This window comes from Cyprinus carpio, chromosome B9 (genome assembly GCF_018340385.1).
Source record: "Cyprinus carpio isolate SPL01 chromosome B9, ASM1834038v1, whole genome shotgun sequence".
NCBI classification, from domain to species: domain Eukaryota; kingdom Metazoa; phylum Chordata; class Actinopteri; order Cypriniformes; family Cyprinidae; genus Cyprinus; species Cyprinus carpio.
In genome coordinates this window covers 4,359,703-4,382,016 of record NC_056605.1, presented here as the reverse complement: position 1 = coordinate 4,382,016, position 22,314 = coordinate 4,359,703, and the positions used below count along the sequence as shown (strand labels likewise).

General features: G+C 36.7%; 1 protein-coding gene and 2 pseudogenes across 2 annotated transcripts; 1 reads left to right on the top strand and 2 right to left on the bottom strand.

Annotated features, from left to right (window-relative positions):
- Positions 1-4,296: 4,296 nt before the first annotated feature.
- On the bottom strand, positions 4,297-5,292 carry LOC122138411 (annotated as a pseudogene).
- Positions 5,293-6,319: 1,027 nt separating this feature from the next.
- Positions 6,320-14,001, bottom strand: LOC109083823 (annotated as a pseudogene).
- Positions 14,002-14,463: 462 nt separating this feature from the next.
- LOC109083848 (zinc finger protein 525-like) lies at positions 14,464-17,956 on the top strand. Of its 2 annotated transcripts, none has more exons than XM_042730671.1 (2): positions 14,464-14,787; positions 16,070-17,956. In XM_042730671.1, exon 2 carries the CDS (start codon positions 16,086-16,088, stop codon positions 17,100-17,102), a length of 1,017 nt encoding a protein of 338 aa, XP_042586605.1. In that variant the 5' UTR covers positions 14,464-14,787; positions 16,070-16,085; the 3' UTR covers positions 17,103-17,956. The 2 variants fall into 2 exon arrangements, with proteins under 2 accessions (XP_042586605.1, XP_018954130.2); XM_019098585.2 differs by having other exon boundaries at positions 14,466-14,787; positions 16,050-17,956.
- The last annotated feature ends 4,358 nt before the right edge of the window (positions 17,957-22,314 follow it).

The following is a 22,314-nucleotide window of genomic DNA, read 5'->3' as shown; positions in this document are numbered from 1 at the left end:
CCCATTTCTCTCCAAATATCTTTTCTGTCTTATGTTTTCTGTTTGTCCCCACACAAAGTGAATTTCTGTGCCCTCTGCATCATCTAGCATTTTGAAATGAGCTCTTTCAGAATATCCTTTTTTAGATGGATATGCATCCAAGTATATATGTTTTATTGGACAGTTCGTTTCTCGGTTTGTCCAAACTCTTTGGCATAAAGGGAAAACCCACTGACAAAATGTTCTTTGCAGAGTATGGTGTCTTGTTGTCATAACACACCAAAACGACAGGCCACAGTCCGAGGTATCAACTTCAATGGGAGAGGCTTGACACCAGAGACAGGCATCCATGGGCTGTCATTATATCTCAGCTCTTGCAGAAGATATCAGCACACCTCTCTCATCAGGTATGAGACAGTTTGTAAGCATTTTCTTTAATTTTTATACAGCCCATTCACGAGTATGGCAACACAGTTATGGAGGTCTGACGCGGGAAAGAGGTTGAGAGCCATAGAAAGCCTTAATTTCCTCAAGTGCAGCAACAAATTGCTCTTTGTGTGATTGTTTTTGGACACCAATGCAATCCCACGAGCCTCTCAAATTTGGAGAAGATGACTGGAAGCACATAGAGATATGGTTTCTCTTTTCAAATTCTTCACTTCACTGGCCACTGCCTTCACATTTACAAAATGATCCTCAATGAAATGATGGAAGATGATTTTGCATGGCCAATAATGGATTGGGATCTTTCTGTTCCAAAACAAGTACTTGTTGAGATATTCATAGCAAGACGTGAGCAATGTTATCAAAGAGAGCAGTCTTTTCAAATGCATTGCAGTGGTTGGTGTGCTTTTTACAGCTGCTGGAGCACCGTTCTCAACTGGTGGATTTGTGTCTGTACTTTTCAATTTCTGGAGAAAACTGAATCCATAGCTATGGTATTTGAGAGTTTGAATGATCAACTTGTGAATTCTGTCATGCTTACTAAATTTTGACAACTTTTACTGTATACTTCAGCGTCTTAGGGTTTTTTAAGAACGGGGTGGTGTTACTGGGTGTTTTGTTTAACCCTTGATCTACCGAGGAGCTAAGGAACAGGAAGGAATGGTAGTTGAGACAGGGTGTGACTGCCAGAGCAGGAAGAATTTACATCTTTCTGGTGGAGTCTTTCATTGACTCTATGAGGGGAGCACCGAAGGACATTTTTGAAATTTTAGATTTTATCCTGTTGCCAAAACACTGGATGTCTTCCCGCTCTTTCTATGATGTCTTCAAAGGAGGCTGTCACTCAGCATTCCTAAATCAGAAAGTCGTTGAATTCTTTTGGTGAGAGATAGTTTATTTGCAGTTCCCTCAAGAAATATCGTCCTTCCTCAAGTTCATACAAACAAGCAACTCTGACTGCCAAAGGATTCCAAGTCGCTTGATAAATTGAAGCTTCTGACATTTCTGTGTTGGAATGCAAGGGTAACTTTTCAGAAGGTCATCAACAGCAGGATCATTCAAGTCGATGGGCATTCAAACCAGCACATTTCTTTCTGTTATGTGTGCCACCAGCACTCAGGTTCTAAACACCGGTGCTATAAAACTCAGGCCAGTTGATTGTTTCTGTTTGATCATTTCCTTGAAGCCACAATAGCTGAAACTTTCTCTTACCCATGTTGGGAGAGAAACAACACAGGAATATGAAGCTCCCAAGCTCAAAAACACTTTCATGCAATGTCTCCAACTGCTTGGTTCTTGCTCAATTTTTGGATTCAGAAATCTTGCCTTGTCCATAGAACACCAATGATGTCCATTGCTAAAAAAGATCCAGAAGATTTACCATTGCCATTCTGTGCAACTGCTGAGTAAAAGAACGGGACTCAACCAGGGGTAAAAATGCTTTCACTTACTCTCTCTGCATTAGGGCCAGAATGCATAGAAGGAATAGTTCTGGATATATCCATTTTGGGCCATTTTCTTCAGCCTCAAAGCAGTGTTGTGATGTAAGCGAGTAGATTACAGCATCTTTTAAGTAAAGCTTTGTTCCACTCAGACTTTCACTCCTTTTTCCCATAGGCCTTTCCTATGTGATGTGACTGCAAAAGTTCCATTCACATGAACTGGAAGACCTGTCTCAATTGAGAGAGGAAGAAAACAAAAAGCCTGGCCAAAGAGGCTTTCATCAGGGGACCATGCATTAGTTTTTGCCCTCTATATGCAAAGGGTACAGCGATACCTCCAATGGAAATGAAAACACCCTGCTCTTGATCATTTCTTTTCTGGAACATTTGCAAGGAATCCTGTGTTCCCAAAAACACGAGTACAAAAGCCAGTACTGTGTGAGGGATGTATCTGAGTGCTCTTGAACTATTTGAACAAGTGTGTGCCCTCTGTTGACATCAACAATGTTTTGGCATGTGATATCAATATTTCTGAAAGTGCTCTTGATCTCTTGGAGAAGTGTATCATTAGAGCACAGCAAAAGAAGTTATGACTTTTCTGGATATTTTGAGAGGAGTCTGAATCTGATCATTCCTTGGAGGAGTTGATGAATTTTCAGGGATAACTTGAAGAGACAGAGATGTAATGCTTTTGAGAAATAGCAGGGGTGGGTTTGTGAGTTTGTCAGTCAAATGATTTTAAAAACCTGTACTGCGATCTTCATCATATACCTTTGAACTTATCTCTGACCGTGTTTGCCTCCTCCAGAGTGCGAAATGGTAATTTAATCAAGGTGTGCCATTATAGGATTGCTTGCTGTTTTGCACTGAAAGATCACAATCAAAAATGCCTTCATAAGGATTTAAACTGGCCAGGAAACCTTTTGAACAACTAGCCGTTTCTGGAATGGGTTGGAGTTTAATTCCAGGGTTTCCATTGCGGTTTAGGTGCTTTTTCCAAATGGGGGATATTTGGATCACGTATGAGAAGGGTATTTCCACTCAGAATTGAGGGAATGATCACTCACATGGTAAACGCGCATTAAATCCAAGACCAAACTTTCCAATCATCTTAACTTTGTTTTCCTTTGATGCGTGATCCCACTTGACAATGTTTCTCCAGTTTCTTCTGAAAAGAGCTCGTTGTTGAAGATCCAAAGGCATGGGTCCATTGCAGAAGGCCATTCCATCATCAATGAGGGGTTTCTGGGGGGTCTCTGTGTTTTCGGAGTCAAGGAGGAATTTACATGTGGTTGCCTCAGCATCCTCAGCATTTTGTAGGAGTTCTTTTTGAAAATGGCGCTTTCTTCATCATACTCTTTAAGAATGTTCTTAATTCTTTGAGTAATTGTTCAGATTGCCCACACTGTTCTAGACCAAAGAACTCTGTGCTCTGCTTGTAATGAACTGTGGTTTTAAAATGCGAGTAACTTAAGAATGGGACTTTCAACCATCCGCGTTTTGCAGTGAGGGGTTTAACTTTCCTCATTATGACATAAAATCCTCATTGTCTTGTTTCAGGTCCTCTAGTGCTTCAGCACTAATGGCACAGAAGACTGTTTTGGACAAAGTACTAGAGAGTAAATTTTTTGGTCTTGGTGCCATGACAGGCACGGTTGTTGCTGTCCTTCAAAAGCTTCTCATTCTTTCGTATCCAGGGCAAGAATAGCAATGGACACTTCAAGTTCTGTTGATTCTCCATGAGGAGGACACCTGCGGGTCAATTGTATGTTTATGTCATGAAGTATGTTTTCAATCTCCTCATCAGACATAGCGTTTTTTTCTTTTTGTTCTTCAACCCCAAATTTTGTTCAGCAAGTTTTCATATTGCAAAAACTCTTCAGGCACTTCTTGATGTAAGGGCTTAGATCCCATCCAGGTGATAGGCTAAAACTATATCTCCTGGACAGACCACACTCACTTTTATTCCAGATCCAGGGAATGCATTTTTTGTGTCCATTAAATCTCTGAAGTTCCCATGTTGTCCTGCATGAATTTATAGATACTGTGGCAGCTTGGTTTTAAACTGAAAAAGCTGAAATTGGGGTTTACCATTGATCTCAGTGGCAGAGAGGTTCTCCCAGACTTTTTCAGCAGGAGGTGGCTCATAAAGTCCAAGACTGTTGGCAGACATGTCTATTTAGCTCACGAGGTAATTGGCATTACATATCCAACAATTTGAAGAATACTTGGATTCTCTTACTTTCAGCAGGCTTATACAAACATCGCTTTAGATTTCTACAGATGCTTCCAATTCAAGAACTCTGGAGTTTCACAAGGTACCCATTTCCTTTGCATCAACTCTCCTATCTGAATCTTGGTGAATTTGGAACCAAGGAAATCAGTCGAATTCAGTACTCCACCAAGAGTATGTGCTTTTTTCTGGAATGCCTTATTCTGGTGAGTGAACACAAAGCTTAACATCAAGTGATTTATGACTTGGAGTATGTTTTGCTGTTGATAGCTTTCTTTTTGGTCTGTCTTTTTAAGCCAAGGGCGTGCAAAACTCTGAAGCATTTGCCTGGGTCTTTTGTGTAAACTAGGTGGAGGGAAAGAAAATCTCCTTCAAAAAGGTCCCTGGAATGTCTTGTTTCTTGGATCAAAAACATTTGAAGCTTTGTTGCGTTCTCCGCTGAGTGGTCTCAATAAAATTGAGAGCTTTTTGTTTTTGTGACACAGGCTGCTCACTTTGTGAGAGTAGAATGCTACCATTTTTCAAGATATCCAGTTCATTATTGTCTGTTCCTCACTGTTTTTGAAAGAGCCTGTCTTAAAGCCAGTCAACCAAATGAACAGCCACTTTAGCTGCCATTCAAGAGTTCAATATTCAGAAGAGTCAAAAAGTCCTGCGATCAGCTTCATTTGCACACTGTACAATGGTTGTCAGGCATTGGCAGATCATTTGGAATGGCTGGATTGGTTTTTGAAACAACTGCTTGCTTTTGATTTAAAAATGCAACAGATTTTACCAGACATCATTTTGAAGATTGGCAACATTTGAAAGTAGGGTTCTGTTCCGCAACTGTGAGAGAATCCAAAGAAGAGAGGTACCACTTTCAACCTCCTCCTTTCATTGTGATGAAGCAGAGGCAAATGCCTTTGATGACCTGATCTCTGTTGGAGTTCACAATGACTTGTAGAACATTTCTTGGTGAAGCTGGAAGAAACTAACTCTCATTGTAAGCGATGTCTTAAGGACACCGTCTCTTTTTTATGACCTGTACATCCCACCGTTTTGAACACTTTCTGAACATTATTTGACAAGTTGGACCCTGTTGCTACTCTGAAAGATCAAAGTTGTGTTACTCTGCAAACCTTGCTAACAATATAGAGTTGGCCTGAACTCTGCAGTGGCTCCACTGGTATTAAAGGCATGTTAATAAAGCTGCTTAACACTCATATCCATTCAGCGCTAAGAAGAAACTCCAGAATTCAGCCAGCCAGCTCTCATCTTGGTGGATGATGAAAAAAATGTTCTGTTTTTCCATGTCCACATGACCTTGGGAACACTTTCCCCAGTCCATGGTTACCCGTGCTGGCTTTGTGGAGTGCAACAACTTTGTTGTGCATCCAAATTGATTATGTCTGTATATGACCTGAAACACACACACACACACACACATGGCGACACATGCACACCACCCACACACACAATTTAATTTCCAAATTATTATAAGCATTCCAATTAAATATATGAAACAATTTTTCTTAACTCCTTGTTGGCTAGCTTTTCTTTAGCTGCACAGTGCAAAAATGGCCTCAGATCATGGGGTAAAAACCTCTCTATTACAAAATGGCAAGCAATGTTCATAAATAAAGAAAAAAAAAATGAAATTATTACAAGTCCTGACAGCCCGGATATACGATGAAACACACTTGAATAATTCAAATAGGAAAAAGACACGTCAAACTTTACCCTTGGGGAAACTTTCTGCATGTGTCAATCAAAACACAGTCTTCTGCACTCCATTGCCAAATGAAGTGAAGGTTCCATCACTGAGAGGAAGAAGCTTAAGTCCTTCTAGCTCTGTGTACTTTTCATCACTGAGAGCAAATTCAAGAAGTGAGTATTTGTCATCTTTACTGAGATTTTCAGCCTCACTTCTGTGAAGGACAGCTCTAGCATAAGATGGAATCATAATGGTAAGGTATCACTTTTAGGGAAGATTTCTTGAACATCTTTCAAAACATGTTCTGGGACTGTGACCAGGTTCTCTCCTTTAGCAATCAATAATCTTGACACTGCAGACATTGTGTTACTACATATAGTTTTTACTGGAAAAAACTGCATTTCTGAGGAGAGACACCCAGATTTGCTCATTATCAGCAAGGTGAAAGATCTTGTATTCAAATTAGAACTTTCAGAAGTATTTGTTGGAAACTTCATGCCATCTCTCTTTATGTACAGTCTTCGATAGGTCAGGCCAAAGATTGTAAACAGTAGGGGAAGGCAGGGCTGAGACTCCTGATAACTGAATGGCATCTAGAATCATCATGAGATATACATGGGGAAAGAATATCTTTTGTGAGCAGCTCATTCCACATCGCAGACTCATCATTCTTCTGATCCGCCTTCTTGCCACTTGATGAACCTCCGATTGTCTGTCAGGCCAAAGCAAGCATTGATGTGAATGGGAAGCCCAGTTTTGTTTGGTTCATTATTTGGAAGTGGCAGGAAGCAACTTAGTCGCCCATTGCAAAGTGATCTGTCTCCATCTAATCGAAATGCTGCATCAACTTGAGGGTAGAAGCTCAGCTTTTTGGCTAGAGAATCAATCTCTGGTATATATCCCTGTTTCAGAAGGCAAGTTGTCACAAGCCACTTGGTCCTTGTTTCTACCATTTGCTGGCAAATCTGTGATACTGTTTTAAAACATGTTTTTCTGTCAAACGAATCCTTCTTGATATAAGAAAGGTCAGTGGTAAAGTTATTTGACACTGAAACTTTGAGTCTATTGTTGCAGAGGCCATTGGTGTCAATATGCAGCAAAGTAATGGATGACACATTTCTCAGGAAAAGAAGACTGATGTCTGCATCAGCAATGAAACTGTCAAAAAGCTGGGTAACTTTTGTGGAGTCATATAAGTTATCTGAGATCTCTGAAGCCTCATTACGCAGAGGGAAACGGAAGAGGAGGGGTCCTTTAAAGTATTGCTCCTCGCTGATGACCCGCCCGTCTCCCCAGGAACAACTGTTGACTTTACTGACAGTATTTTGAAAGGGCTGAAACTGATCTCTGAATTTCAAAAGGCTCTCTCTGTCCTCTTCATCATTCAAAGACCACCGATAGCCTTCTTCATCCTCTCCAAACATCTTCTTTTGTGGATCAAAAATGGCTAGGTGTTCAGAACTGAAGACACATGGCAGGTCTGTAAAAAACAATAAAAATTATTTATAAAATTGTTACATCACTAGTGTTGTGCTAAAGCCCCTGTCAGAATCTGACACCCAACATACCCTGATGGCCAGTTATTTGTTAAAACTGATGTTGCAGTCAATCAGGTCATTGCAATCAGATTGTTGATAATACACTACAACCACGATGCACCAATTCTGGCCAATACAGATATTACATATACTGTATTTTTATCCTGAAATTAGTGCTTTGAGTGAATTTGAGGATCACAACAAAATTACAATAAAGTTTAAATTCTCACTATTAATAAACCATTAACTGCAACTAATAAATAAACTCCTAATTTGCTGCTTATTAATAGTTAGTAAGGTAGTTGTTAAGTTTATGTATTGGGTAGGATTAGGGATATAGAATATGGTCATGTACAATAAATGCTTTATATGTACTAATAAACAGTCAATATGTTAAAAATAGGCATGCTAATAAACAACTATTTAATAGTAAGAAGTGTTTCCTAATAAAGATTGGCTAAATACTGTATTTAATAAAATGTTTTTAAATACATGTTATTTTTAGTGTTATTAACTTGGATGATGAGTCTTAGATGATGGAAAATTCCATCTAAATGTAAAAAAAGAAAATGAGAAATGACTATGCACGATTAAATGTCCAATATCGCATTTTACTGTTAATAATAGACTGATCATTAAAAAAGGTTACTGTAATCTGTAACATAGTGTATTTCTGTTGTGATACCTAATAATGTTGATAAACATATAACCTACCCTCTGACAAGTAAACAGTATAGGAGAATTCAAAAGGAAAATTAATTTTTACAATATTATCATTCTGTCAATCTAATCTGTTAGCATGCTAACCACTGGAAGCGTGGGGGGGGGGGGGTGGAAGGCTGAAGATGACAAAAAAGGGAAAAGCATTGATTTGTGATCATCAGTAGCTTAGGTTAAATAATGTGATATATAATTTAAAAAGATATTAACTGACATATTGTGATGTTAAGACTTCATTAATCAACAAGCAGTATTGTAGGATTTCTAATCAGCAGGCACTAAAATACCTAATAAAGTTATATGAGACAATAAGGTAATGTAGCATATTTTACCTGTAATATGATAAACAAATAGAGTTGAAACCGATTCCCAAATCTCCCAACTTTTGTTGGGGGTCATCCTGCTTGATCCTCCTGCCAACTCTCTGAATACCCTCCCAGTCTTCCTCTGTAAAGGCTGCATCATTGAAGGCATAGAGAGCAGGTCCTGCCAGATCAAAGTTACAAATGGTCATAGAAAAATGATCAAACAAAAAACTTTTACATTTAGTCTTTTGCATAGTAAAGAAATTCAGTACTAGTCCTAGCAGATGAATCATATCTCCAATACTGTATGCACTCTGTGCACTTATTTGCAGCCTAGTTTCTTAGGACTAAACAGTGATTTTGACCTAGTTTAGGATATCTGAGATACAGTTTGATATACAACAGTGGTGACTGGTGCTTTTCAAAAGAGGAAAAGCACAGGTCTCAGTTATTAATGGCAAAGTGTGTCTAAAAGTTTGATTTAGTATAAAAAGTAATTAACTTTTAGAACTAAAAAAAAAAAAAAAAAAAAACATTTACAAAACAGAAGATATGCTGCGAAACTCCTGAAATCTTCATCATTGTAATATATGAATGAGGTAGACTATAACTAGAAAACTAGAAGACTAATGCAATACCCCTATATTGTAATATCCTTTGTTGCAGGCTCTAAAATAATTTTGTGTATATACCTTGATATTTTCCGAGCTCTTCAGTCCACAGGCTGTGAGTCTCATAATGTCTCTCATCATGAATAAACACCACAGTTGAAGCTCCTGCATCATCTGCATTCTGTATCAGCTCCTGATATTTTATAAGATAATTATTATTGATGGATGAGGTATAAGATGCATACATTTGATGCACAATTATTCATGCACTATGTAAAGGTATTTTTTTTATTTTTTTTATTTTTTTATTACCTACCTTCAAAATTTGTCCCCCATCTGGGTACCTTCTCAAAATTTCTTTCAAGTAGTCAATGAATGGTGGAGATGTAGCACCAAATTTATTTCTACATTGAACAATGTAAAGTTTATCACAAATGGCACAAAACACATACAAATCAAACTCAAGGTTCAATGTGTAACAGATAAAGTACAAAATTAGATTAATTAATGCTAGTCAGTTGTTAGTATGCTTGGGATTATTTGTCAGATATTAATCAGATATTAAATTATCTTAAACAAAAAACATGCAGTGAATAAATTCACGCTTACTTCTTTTTCTTCTTTTGCCTTGATGCTGAACTCATTGTCTTTCTTTAACAGTCTCCTGAGTGTAAAAAAAAAAACAAAAACCTTTAAACCAACAATTAACTTTTACAAATCTTAAAAGGTGCATTCCTTTGAACAGTTTCAAACCATTGTTATAATAAAAAAAAAAAAGTCCATGTAGTAGTTTGCACTGCTTTCTTGGGTCTCTTGTGGCCTATAGCTACAAAACTGTTCTCCTTGCAAAATCTGCAAAATATTAATAAATTAACAAATGTAAGAGCGATTATATTTTTTTTTCTGTACTGCCCAGAATAAGCTATTTCATAAAAAAGATGTATATGTTATAGTCCAAAGGGCAAACTAATGATTCAATTTACACAAACTAATCAGTTTTAAAAGTTTACATATAGCCTACACTTGATTCTTAATATTGTGTCTCATAACCTGGATGATCCATGAGTGTTTTATGATTTGTAATAGAGTCTTTAGTTTGTCCTGAGCAGTTAAACAGTTCCCACTGTTTTCTACCATCTTCTGAATACTTGTGTAAACCCTCCGGTTCTACTTGCTACGCTCGCTCTGAGAGGGATTCGAACCAGTGTTTCCAGCATGAGGAGGGCTCTCTAAATTAATGTACATTCCATAGTATATACAGACATATTTTTTAATACTAAGTTAATGGCTACCATCAACTGTGTGGTTAACATTCTTCAAAATATCTTCATTTGCAATCGTTGCATATTTTGTCATATATTTTCTTTATTTTAATTTTAGGTATTTTTTAAAGACATATAAATTAAGATATTTATATGTTTCCCAGAAAACAATATAAAATCACCTTTGGACTACATGAAAACATGCTACCTAACGTATCAGATGCTAAATGAATGAATGAATATATGAATGAATGAATGAATGAATGAATGAATGTGTCACACGTACACTTTTTTTAATCATATCTTTCTGATATTCAAAGGTCTCTTAAGCCTTCTACAGACTGTGTGATTTCATCAATCTTATAAGAACATAAAAGATCACACTGTGCAACATATATCTGATAAACCTGGGTACGAGATGCATACAGACTGTACGATGATGACACAATTGACTCGTAGGCTACGACACAAGTTACTAGTGAAGAATAAAATGTTATCAGCATGCGCTAGTGGTAGAGTTACTTAATAATTTTAAGTTTACTCTGCAATACTCAAGTACATTACACTCAATCATGGTTTGTAAACTTTTCTTAAAAAAATATAAAAAATAAAAAAACGCTATTAAAGCACTTGGTTCAATTACAAACGTAAGTAAGCAAGTAGATGGCTCGTTATCCTTTTTAGGATAATATGTTTACTCAATATAGTTTTGAATCAAATGAACACAGATACCTCATACACAGTACACAATTTACATTTTATACAAAAACACATTTTAAGTAGAAAATGAACTCCAGATGTCACAAAACAGCAAGTTACTCATCGACAAAAGCAACCATAAAACAGTGCATATAGAACTAGAAAACAGTGAAAAATGTAACCTTATTAATTATTCATGCCCCAGTGCATGATGGGAAGAATGGGATCATGACTTGGGATTTCCTTAAAGAATCCTTGTAAAAAACAATTCCAAGTAAAATATAATTATAAGTTCGAACTTTAATTTCTACACGCTTAAATTGAGGACTAAAATAGAATTTACTCTTTTAAAATTCTTGCCTGAACTATATTATTTAATGTAGAAATCACATTTGTTTTTCCATAGTATTTTCTTCACTGCAAAATCATTTTTATCAGTGAATGCTGACAGTCTTGTCACTGTTTAATGTTTCTTACTTTGTCTTGTGCTTAAGCACTTTGTCTTTGTTTGTGTTGCTATGTGCTCCTCTCGTCTTGCCTCCTTGTTTCCTGTTACAATGCCCCCTTGTTTAATCCTCATTGGGCTGACTGTGTTCCCCTGATCCTCTGCTCCCTATTTATTGTGCTCCTTTCCCATTGAATTGCTGTTTTTGTTGTTGTTGTGTGTTCCTGCTTACTTGCCTGTCCGTGCAGTTAAACATTCTTGTTCTAGTCAATCTGATGTTGTTGTATTTCTAGTGTATACTTTCTTAATTTTTTTCTTTGTCTAATCTTTTATATATTGGTCTTATGCAACTCGGGGTTTTTTTTGTGGTATTTTGGTGGTTTTTTTTTTTTTTTTTTATATTGTTTCTACTCATTTTCATCTCTAAGTTCATCCAGTTCAGTTTGATGCACAAACACAGATATGTTCTAGCCAACATGTCTAAAGTATTATATTAACAGTCTTTGATTTAGCTAATCTGCATGCACAATAAACTATAGTAAAATGTATTTACATCTCTAAAAAGAAAGTTTCTTGCAGGTTTTAATAAAATGTTATTTAATAATAGTACGTGTCCAGTACATGCCTCATAGTGACAATGCATAGTAAGGACAAATCACTTATCGGACTCCTTAGTAATCCTTGGTAAACTTTGCTATTGGCTGAACCTGCTCATTATGTTATTTTTGAGTCATACATGCTACTTCAGCTTTGTGTTTCACAACTCGGAAATAAAGTTCAAATAATTTGTTCCCTGTCTTGTGTTGTACAATATGCATTTTTTTTTTTTTTAAGAAAAAGTTCTATTTAGTTCCTTTTTGTGAACCCATTCAACCGGTTACTTCCCTGAGAACCAGCTCAAAAGAACTATTCATTCAAGAATCAGATATCACTATTCCATGCAAATATCCCCCCCCCCCCCCTTTTTTTTTCCAAGTTTAAGGTATTTATTCCTAGTTTTATTTATTTATTTATTTATTTTTGTTCCTCTAGTCATAGTTTTTCACAAATTAAAATATCAGGTTTTTATTTTTGTCTCATTTTATTTTATTATTTTCTCTCTTGTGCCATGCCTTGTTACCCTGTGTCTTGAATTGTCTATTGTGAGTCTTGTGTTCATTCCCCGCCCCGCCCTGTGTCCAGGACATTTCCGGGCCACTGACTCACACTGCCTGGCAGCAAGACTGGTGTATCTGTCCTATAATATACTTGAGTGTCAAGCCTCTGGCCCTGTGAGCCATCCACCTAGAAGAAAGACTGGTTCTACATCTGAGAAATCTGGTTTCTGATTGGTCTTCCTTGCCATTATCCTGCTTGGGACTCCCTCTTCCTCCGCAGCCCTCAATTTCAGCCAGGACTGGTCTCAGTGGTCACACTCCCTGCCTGTCGTCTGCCCTTCCCTACTGTTTGCATTGTTTCACACCTCACTTTCCTTTGTTGTGCCCTGTCTTGTCAATAAAACACAATCACTACACATTCTGCATCCGGGTCCTTTCTTTTGCAGATCCGTAACAATATATTTCTTCATTTCTTATCGTTTCAAATTTAGCTAGAAGTTGTAGAGGAGTTAAAAAAAAAAATAGTATAAACTGCTAGTTACACTGTTTCTCTTTTGCTCTGCTTAAAGTTACATTATATATGTTATTTATTCACCTGTGATAAAGATGTAGTTAACCCAAAAATTAACATTTTGTCATTAACTTTCCCTCAAGTAAACCTACATGAGTTTCTTTCTTCTGCTGAACATAAAAGAAGATATTTTGAAGAGTGTTGGTAACCAAACAGCTGATGGTAGCCATTGACTTCCATAGTATATACAGTATATATTTTTTCATACAAAGTTAATGGCTACCATCAACTGTGTGGTTAACATTCTTCAAAATATCTTCATTTGCAATCGTTGCATATTTTGTCATATATTTTCTTTATTTTATTTTTAGGTATTTTTTAAGACATATAAATTAAGATATTTATATGTTTCCCAGAAAACAATATAAAATCACTTGTGGACTATATGAAAACGTGTTACCTAGCATATCAGATGCTAAATGAATATATGAATGAATGAATGAATGAATGAATAAATAAATAAAATTAATTAAAATAGGCCTATAATAAAACCACATCTTGCAGAACTGCAAGCCAGACTTTTAAACTTGTATGAAAGGAACTCAGAAGTATAAAGGTTCAGGAGCATGCTGTAGTTGTTTGCTTATGCCTTGCAAAATAGAAAAGAACTCTGTTATATGTTATATTAGTTTAATATTATATTACTAAATATTAATATAACCATAAATTACATTTCAAAAACTCATGTAACTTCTGCATGAGGTTATCACCTACCTTTAATGGTCCTTATGGGTCATGATGATGCTTCCACTCGCATCCGCAGAATGAAAGCAAAGCGATCAGAATGGCTCAGTTAAACCCTCTCAGTGCGCTCAATTCGATTTGGCGCACGCGAATAGGCTCTTTCCAGAGAATGGAAACCTAGAGGCTTCTCTAAGTTTCCGTTCTCTTGAAAGATCCTGTTTTGCAAAAACGAAACCAACCCTCCTCATTCAGTTCAATGAATGACACCGGAAAGAAGAAGAAGAAGAAGAAAAAAAAAAAACTGTTTTCACGCAGAGTATCTCCGAATGTACAAAACTCTTAAAGTAATTGTTGCAACAGGATACTTGAAAACAAAAATATTATTTGTTACGTGCGTCTTAAGGGGACTTTGTATTTTTAATCAATGTCAGTTATTCTCAAGATCAGCTAATAATAATTAGATATATAAATTATAAATAATAATAATCATCATATGAACAGATCTACTATAGGCCTACTATACTACCTACCGTCGCTATACAAACAAACAATAGCCTTAATAAATAAATAAACAAACAAATAAAATGATGAAAGCCTTTAAATTCTTAATGTATTATTCACGGGGGCAAAAATAAATTTAATGAGAGTAATTTTGCTGAAATCTGCATTTGCTCTATTTATTAAGGCATTTATAAGTAAACAGAATTGTAAGTAATGTTCTTGCCGTTAGACAACTTTTATTTTGATAGCATGACAGGCTGTTAGGCTACTCTATGGCTTCCACGGAGGCGAGAAACTGATTTCCGTTTGTTTACAGTACCAGTGATAACGTAGCATCGCTGTCAGTTCGTGTGGTTTTCGCAAAAACCTGAAAATGCTTATGTGCATTACATTTCGCCATTATACATTAATGTCCGTTCATCTGCGGTGATTTAGCGTATATTAGAATGCATGGACAATCTGACGCGAGTAGCTATGCAGTGAATAATGAGGGGAACTAAGAGATATTAATAAAAACTTGAAAGTTTTGGGTTTTTTTTGGAGGAAACGGTGATAAAGGGGTGAGTTTGCATGTTTGCAAATTGCTCTTGGATGTTGCGTAACGTTGATCACAAACGGGGTGGACGCAGGACATGAGGAAATCTCTCTGTCCTCAAAATGTTCCACTTTTTAATTCACCCTTGCGTCACATTAATTTTTGCTTGTATTGTTATAACGTTATATATATATGTATATATATATATATATATATATATATATATATATATATATATATATATATATATATATAATTAACGCGTTATAATCTGAGTGTAATATACTGTACATCCACAAGAAGAAATTTGCCTACACAATGCCCGCTACAGACTGGCCAATACAAACATTTCCAGGAAGTCTGTATTGTCCAGTTTTACAAACACTTCCAGGAACACGTTTTTTTATAACGTGTTAATTATACGTGTATATTTTAAGCTAGTGCTTTCCTCTAGCAAAACCAGATCTTGATAATAGCCTTTATAAAACATATACTGTAACTTTATATTGCGGAGCACAGCAAGTTTGATTTATATTTTACACATTTCCTTCCTGAAAAATTGTCTCGAAGAACGTCACTGTCATCATACGACCAAAATATGTTCAAACAACAGCGAACAATCACAGCTGAGGATGTTCCTGTGTAACATCCTCAAATAAATGTTAAGCCATTGTCAGTAGGCTACAACAGTACACACACCCTCCAACCTTGAGCTGTGATATCAAATGCAGCAGAACAGGAAAAATACATTTCACCCTTTTAAGAGGCCTGCATAAAGTTTAGGCACTGTTGAAATATCTGTTAGGCCATATGATAACATATTTGCAATTGAATAATAGTAATATTTAACTGTAATTAGTTATATTACATAATTTGTTTTGCCCTTTCCAGCTGCATTTTAACAGAAACAAATGAAATATTGTGTCCATTCCATCCATTCTTATAAATTTTATGTATTTGAGTTGCATACAGTAGTAAATGATTGATCAAAACATCCGTATTCCATTGTTTTTATGTTTATTTAGAATAAATTTGTGGACATTTAGCCTTCCTTGCTTCTTGAGAAGGACCGCCACTCAATAATGACCTTGAAAGTCACTGAAACAAAATTGATGTAAAAATTATTTTCACTTAGAAATTGAATACATTTTTCAAATAATTTTGAAGAATTGGCAAGTAACACATTAAATGTGAAATTAGAAAGTGGAAGGATAACAATAGATTTTTTTTTTTAAGTGTTTAATCAATCTAAACTAAATGATTTATTAATGTTTTTTTTTTCATTAGGTGTGATGATTTTTGTTCAGCTCTGAGTCAGCCAAGATGTCTCACTCTTCCAAGCCTCGATCCCACCCTTGTGGCCTTTGTGACAAGTCTTTTGCCCAGGTATCCATGCTCACTAAGCACCAGCAAGTTCATACTGAAGACAAGCCCTACAAATGTCCCTACTGTGACAAGTCTTTTACTCTTTCTTCTCGTCTGGTTCTACATAAACGCACCCATGCTGGGGAGAAGCCTCATACCTGCCAGCTTTGCTCCAAGACCTTCATCTCGTCGGCTCACCTTGCACTGCACCTGCGCTCACACACTGGAGAAAGGAAGTACAAATGCAGTGTATGTTCAAAAATGTTCATGCAGTCGTCCCAGCTTATGCGCCACAAGACCACCCACACTGGCGAGAAACCCTTCAAATGCCCAGATTGCAATAAATGCTTTGGCCGTGACTCACACCTGAAAACCCATCGAAGGCTCCACACTGGTGAAAAACCCTTCAAATGTACACAATGTGAAAGGGCTTTTACGCAAAAGGCCGGACTTATTATACACTTGCGCTTGCACACAGGTGAGCGCCCTTTTAAGTGTGACGAGTGTGGTAAGGCCTTCCGCACATCAGCCCACCTGCTTAACCATCAGGCTTTGGAGCTGGGCAGGGGCAGGTACATATGTGCCACGTGCAACAAGGGCTTCAGGTCAGTGTCCATGCTAAAACAACACGAGAAAAGCCACCAGGCCAGCGGGATGCTCTGTTGTAGCGTGTGCTCGGGGGCCTTCGCTCATTCCTCGTATCTGCAGCTGAAACTGCACTTACAAAACGAAGAGCAGCTCTTCCATTGCAAGGTGTGCAACAAAATCTTTGTGAAGATGGCCACTTTTGAGAAACACTGCAAAAAACATCAGACAGAGATGGACGAATGTGAGGACGAGGAAGTAAAAGAGGAAGATTCACAGGATCCCCCATTTGAGCTGCATACTGCTGCATCCCCAACACCGTCGACGTCAGAAGTCAACACACGCTCCAAAACAAGAGCCAAAATTAAGACTACAATAGAAAACTCATAAGAATGTACAGGCAAACTTTTCATAACATTTATTTAATAACTTTCTGTATATACTGTATGATGTATGATATATGATATAAATTCTTCTTTCATCTGCTATAAATTAATAATGATAATTCTCTGCATGCATACAGTACAGACCTGTAGACCATGTACAGTTGTACAAAAACTTGCTTTTGCACAACTTTTTACATTAAAGTTAATTTAATTGTTTTTTTTTTCAGTCATACTTATCAAAAAGTGACAGAGCACTATATCTTATCAGCTTTGAAGATACCAGGGATGTGTGTCATTTAAAATTGAACTGAGCATGTCTTTTGAATTCCTATTCTATTCCATAATTCCTTAATTTGAACTGAGGTGGCAAACAGATTTAAAATGCTTCCTAAATATTTGTATGTAGTTTATATATTGTATAATATAGAATCAATTAACTGAGGGTGGACCAGGTTGGAGGAATACTTCTTTTCTATATTGAATGTTATTTCATTACAATTCTGTAAATTCTTCTGTCATTCTAATCCGAATCCCTCACAATCTTCAAGAAACAACTGAAAACTCGTTTAAGCCTTCACTTTTTCTGTTCTCTTATTATCCTTTATTTCTTCATGTCCTAGCTTTACTATTTTGAATGATGACTGAAACCTTGTATAACGGTCACTTCTCATGTTAATTGCCATCTTATGATAAATCATAGTCAGTATTGCTCAACTGTAAGTTGGTTTGCATAAAAGCATCTGGCAGTTGAATACATTTAAATGTATTAACACAACTGTATATCGTCTTAAAGGGACTGTTCACCCAAAAATAAAAAAAATGATGTTTATCTGCTCACCCCCAAGGCATCCAAGATGTATGTGACTTTGTTTCTTCAGTAGAACACAAATTATGATTTTTAGCTTCAGGCGTTGCAGTCTCTCAGCAGTACAGTGCTTGGCAATGGTCACAGAATCTATGAGAAAAAAAAAAAAAACATGCACAGAAATCCATATTAAACCCTGCGGCCCGTGACGATACATTGATGTGTAAAGACGCAATATGATCTTCACAGAAACTGATATATGATAGTCTCTGTGAGCTCATCCAGATCGGCGGCAGCAGCTTCAAAAACACTAATCAGTGAGGTCAAAACAAGATTGTAAATCCTGCTCTGCTTCATTAGTCCATCTTTTTACAGTCCTTAATACAGGTTTAGCTGATTTTAGTTTCTGCCTGTATAAGATGAACCAAACAGTGATCAGAACGTCCCAAAGCTGCCCGTGGAACAGAGTGATATGCATCCTTTATTGTGGTGTAACGGTGATCCAATATATTACTGTCTCTGGTGGGACATCTCTGCTGTCTGTATTTTGGCAGTTCACGGGAGAGATTGGCTTTATTAAAGTCTCTGAGAATAATTAAAACAGAGTCCGGGTGTTGTTGCTCTGTCTCTGTGATCTCTGTGGTCATGTAAAACAACACCCTTTTTATCTTGCTCTGTTTACAGCGGTTCATTTTGGGGCATGTCTATTTAAATGCTAATGAGCTCTGCTCACCCCGCCTCTCTCTTCTGTGAAAGAGTATAGGCGATTTGCAAATAATAATAAAAAAATAAAGTGTAAGACTTCTTCTGGAAGTGCAGCTGGATCACAAACAATGGGTACTGATCTATCCTTGAATTTTACATTTTTAACAAAACATGCCTTGAATTGTCCCTCATTTGGAAAGCAGTCTGGAGTAAAATTATTTGCTCAGACATAAATTAATTTAGGTGTATTCGGTGGTGCATTACCAACAAAAACAAAACAAATGCACTGCGTCCTCAGTGTCTCTGATGTCAGGAGAAAATTAACACTCTTCTACATTACAAAACTGCAAAACACCTACATTGCTTACAAGACATTGCCGCTACAGCTGCTTAAGCGAGAAGAGAATGACGGACTTCGTACAACTGGCTGAGGGTAAAACTATACTAATACTGGACAGCTTCAGCGGTTGTGGGTGGGCCTGAGTAAATTTAACATCATACTGCTCAGAAAATCAAAATGGCTTAATATTTGAGACTGTTTATGTTTTTGGGAGATTAAAAAAATGGTTGAATGGATTTTTATCATTGTAGGGTGGTTGTGTCCACACACATTTTGCATCCAATGTTTCCTTTAAAATTAAAATATAATAATCTTTATTCAAGTGATGAAGGATTTCAAAATTTCTGACAGGAGTCAGCGTTGACTGTTGAGTAATACTGTAAGGTTAACCCTGCCTGGTTTATGTTTGAAAATGAAATTGACAGAAAATGACAGTTGAAAACATTAGAAATTTAGAAAAGTAATCAAAAAGTAATCAGATGTAATCAGTTAAATTACTTTAATAAAGTAACTGAAAAGTTACACTACTTATTACATTTTAAGTACTTTAGGTTAAATCTTTAACCTATTACATTTCCAAAGTAACCTTCCCAACACTGTTTAAAGGTGATCTCATCTCCTGGATTGATGATTGAATGTATTCTATATTTTGCTCTTTTTCAAATTATACTTATTTTTGCATCTATTGTTTGCCTTACTGAGTATTTTGACCTGTACAGATTTTCGCTGGTGGTTCCCTCCCTCATATAAATATAGAGGCAGTTGGTCTGGCTTTAAATACTAGACCAAGTGTTACATAGTGGCGCCCAAAGAGGGACCTTCAGGTGTTTATAATCTTTGGTGTTCATTGTATGTTTTCAGTGGTGGAGGTAACGAATTACAACTACTCACGTTACTGTAATTAAGTAGTTTATTCGGGTACTTGTACTTTTTTGAGTATATTTTTAAAGCTGTACTTTTACTTGTACTTAAAGTACAAATTAAGCAAAATAATCTACTTCATTACTTTTAAATCACAGTTCGTTACTGAGTACGCCCCAATTTTGAATTGATATTCAAACTTTTGAAGGCACTTCAGCAGCCAATAAAGATATCCGATCGTAAAGGGACCAATAAAAGCGCTGATATCTGAACCTGGAATAGCGCCGCTGCAGCAGGTGTCAGGTGAAGAGCTGATCAGACAGTGACGGAGCTCAGCGTCATTTATGGACTCAGAGCTTGGAGAAACAAACTACATGGTAGTGTCATCATAAATATCTATATTTTGATACCGATACTGAAATATCTGACACGGTTCCATTACTCATTTTCCACAGTATCTGAATATACACAGATACAATCTGCGTCTCTCTCTCCTCTCCGAGTGAGTTTGACGGTCATCCGTCTCCTGTCAATTACAGTCTGAATATCTGCGCGGGATTGCAGGTATTCCGCATAATTTTAATAATTCCCGCGCAAATGTGGCGAGCGCTTTTTGTAACATGAGACAGCTGTCATGTAATCGCAGAAAACTGGATGCGATATCTCAAAATAGGACTAATTTATACAAATGAACTGCTTGTGCGCAGACTGTGTGCAGTCGCGATCTCTCTGTGCTTTTAAAGTAGAAATTATTTCTCTGTGCTCCTGGATTAAACTTTGTCAAAAGTTATCAAACATTCAGAATAGATCCACACCTGACTGATGAATATCCTTCTAGAAATGTTATTGGTTGTAAGTGGAATGCACCAGAAAGTCTTTAAACAAAGATGAAACTTTAATTTCTTTACCACGTACATTTGTGCTAGAAATGTGTTTGAATAGGATATTTGTCTGATTTGTAGGCTACATATTAATATCCTAGTCTGCCTAACTGCATCACTTCATTGTACAGTCATTACAGGTCAAAGCCATCTGATGTTCCATTTATCTACAAAAATAGGCCTAACATAGGCCTACTGTATATGGCTCTTAAATCACTGCTTACCAAAATTCAGTGTTGTCATATTTTGAATACCTCAACTGAATTGAGGTCATTTGTTTAATAATTTTATTACTGACTGTGTAGGCCTACTTGTCTTTTTTTTTTTTTTTTTTTCAATTCAGTTTGCAATCAAGCTTCCTTGTGCTGTAAGTTACCCTATTTTAAAGACACAAACACACACAAGAATGAGCAAATGTTTAAGATTGAGATTTTTGTAATGGTAATTGATCCAAAAATACTTGGACTTGGATTAAACCAATTTCAAATCTTGAAATAATGAGTGCCTTGAAAAAAAAATGGATGGACAAAAAAAAAATATTAAAATGTCTATATGGCAATATACAGTATGGGATAGTTTTACCAATGGTATTGAAAATGATTGTACATTATGAAATCAAAAATAACCCTACTTGCTTTTTTTAGTGCACAGTACTAGTCTTGTGGCGAACAACTGAACCATGCAAGCCAATACACTGAGAAAAAATAGTCTGCCATCGCTTGCGGCTCTGGAATGGCGTTCTTGCTCTGATGAAGTCAGTTTGATGGCTTGGGAGAATCCTCTTGTTAAGTCATGATGTTAGGACTGCTGTTTTCTGGTTCCAAGCCTCTACTCATTTCACTTGAGAATACTATCTCAGCAGCATTTATGAGCACTTTTTAATTAATATTACATATTTAAGCTAAGCGTTTAAAACTTCGCTGTGCACACTTCAGTCTCCGTACTCACAGTGTCTTAGACACTAATATTTTAGCTGAATCACTGTCAGGCCATCTGAGATTTCAGTATGGAGAAAAAGGTTAGGGTTATAATTTTTCAGTATTACATGACATCATGAGTGTGTATATGCACACAGTTTGTTGTTTTTCTGAGGGGGCGTCTGGCAGAGCGTTAGGACCCAGAAGCGGTGAAGCAAGATGGCAGTCGTAACAAGCAGATATTCTTAAAGGGGTCCTATTATGCTTTTTTATTTGTATTTTTTATTTTAGTCAGTGTGTAGTGTGTATGTTTGGGCATAAAAAAGATCTACAAAGTTATAAATCTCAAAGTTGACTCCAAAGGGAGATTTAAAAAAAAATCCCTTTTCAAGAACTACAAAAAACGGCTAGTTTGAACTACAATGTTGTTTTCCGGGGTTTGTGATGTCACAAAGCAGCCCATTAGAATATCATTAAAATAAATCCCGCCTACGGAAATGGTTGGTTGGTGGGGAGGGGTGAGGTCATGGTTCGAACGCTTGGCTGAGTGGATCAGACAAGACGACGACAAAGAAGTGCTGCTGTAGTGTCAAGTTTTTAGGGGAGTCATGAGACATTACAGTGCTGGTTTATCTGTACATAGTCAATGCAGGTGTTTTTAAGCAGTTTTTGACATCCTATCTAAAACGTGATTTAGCCAAAAAAAT

Bases quoted from the DNA above. Each gene is read 5' to 3' on its own strand.
- LOC109083848 (XM_042730671.1), top strand. From the start codon at position 16,086: ATGTCTCACTCTTCCAAGCCTCGATCCCACCCTTGTGGCCTTTGTGAC.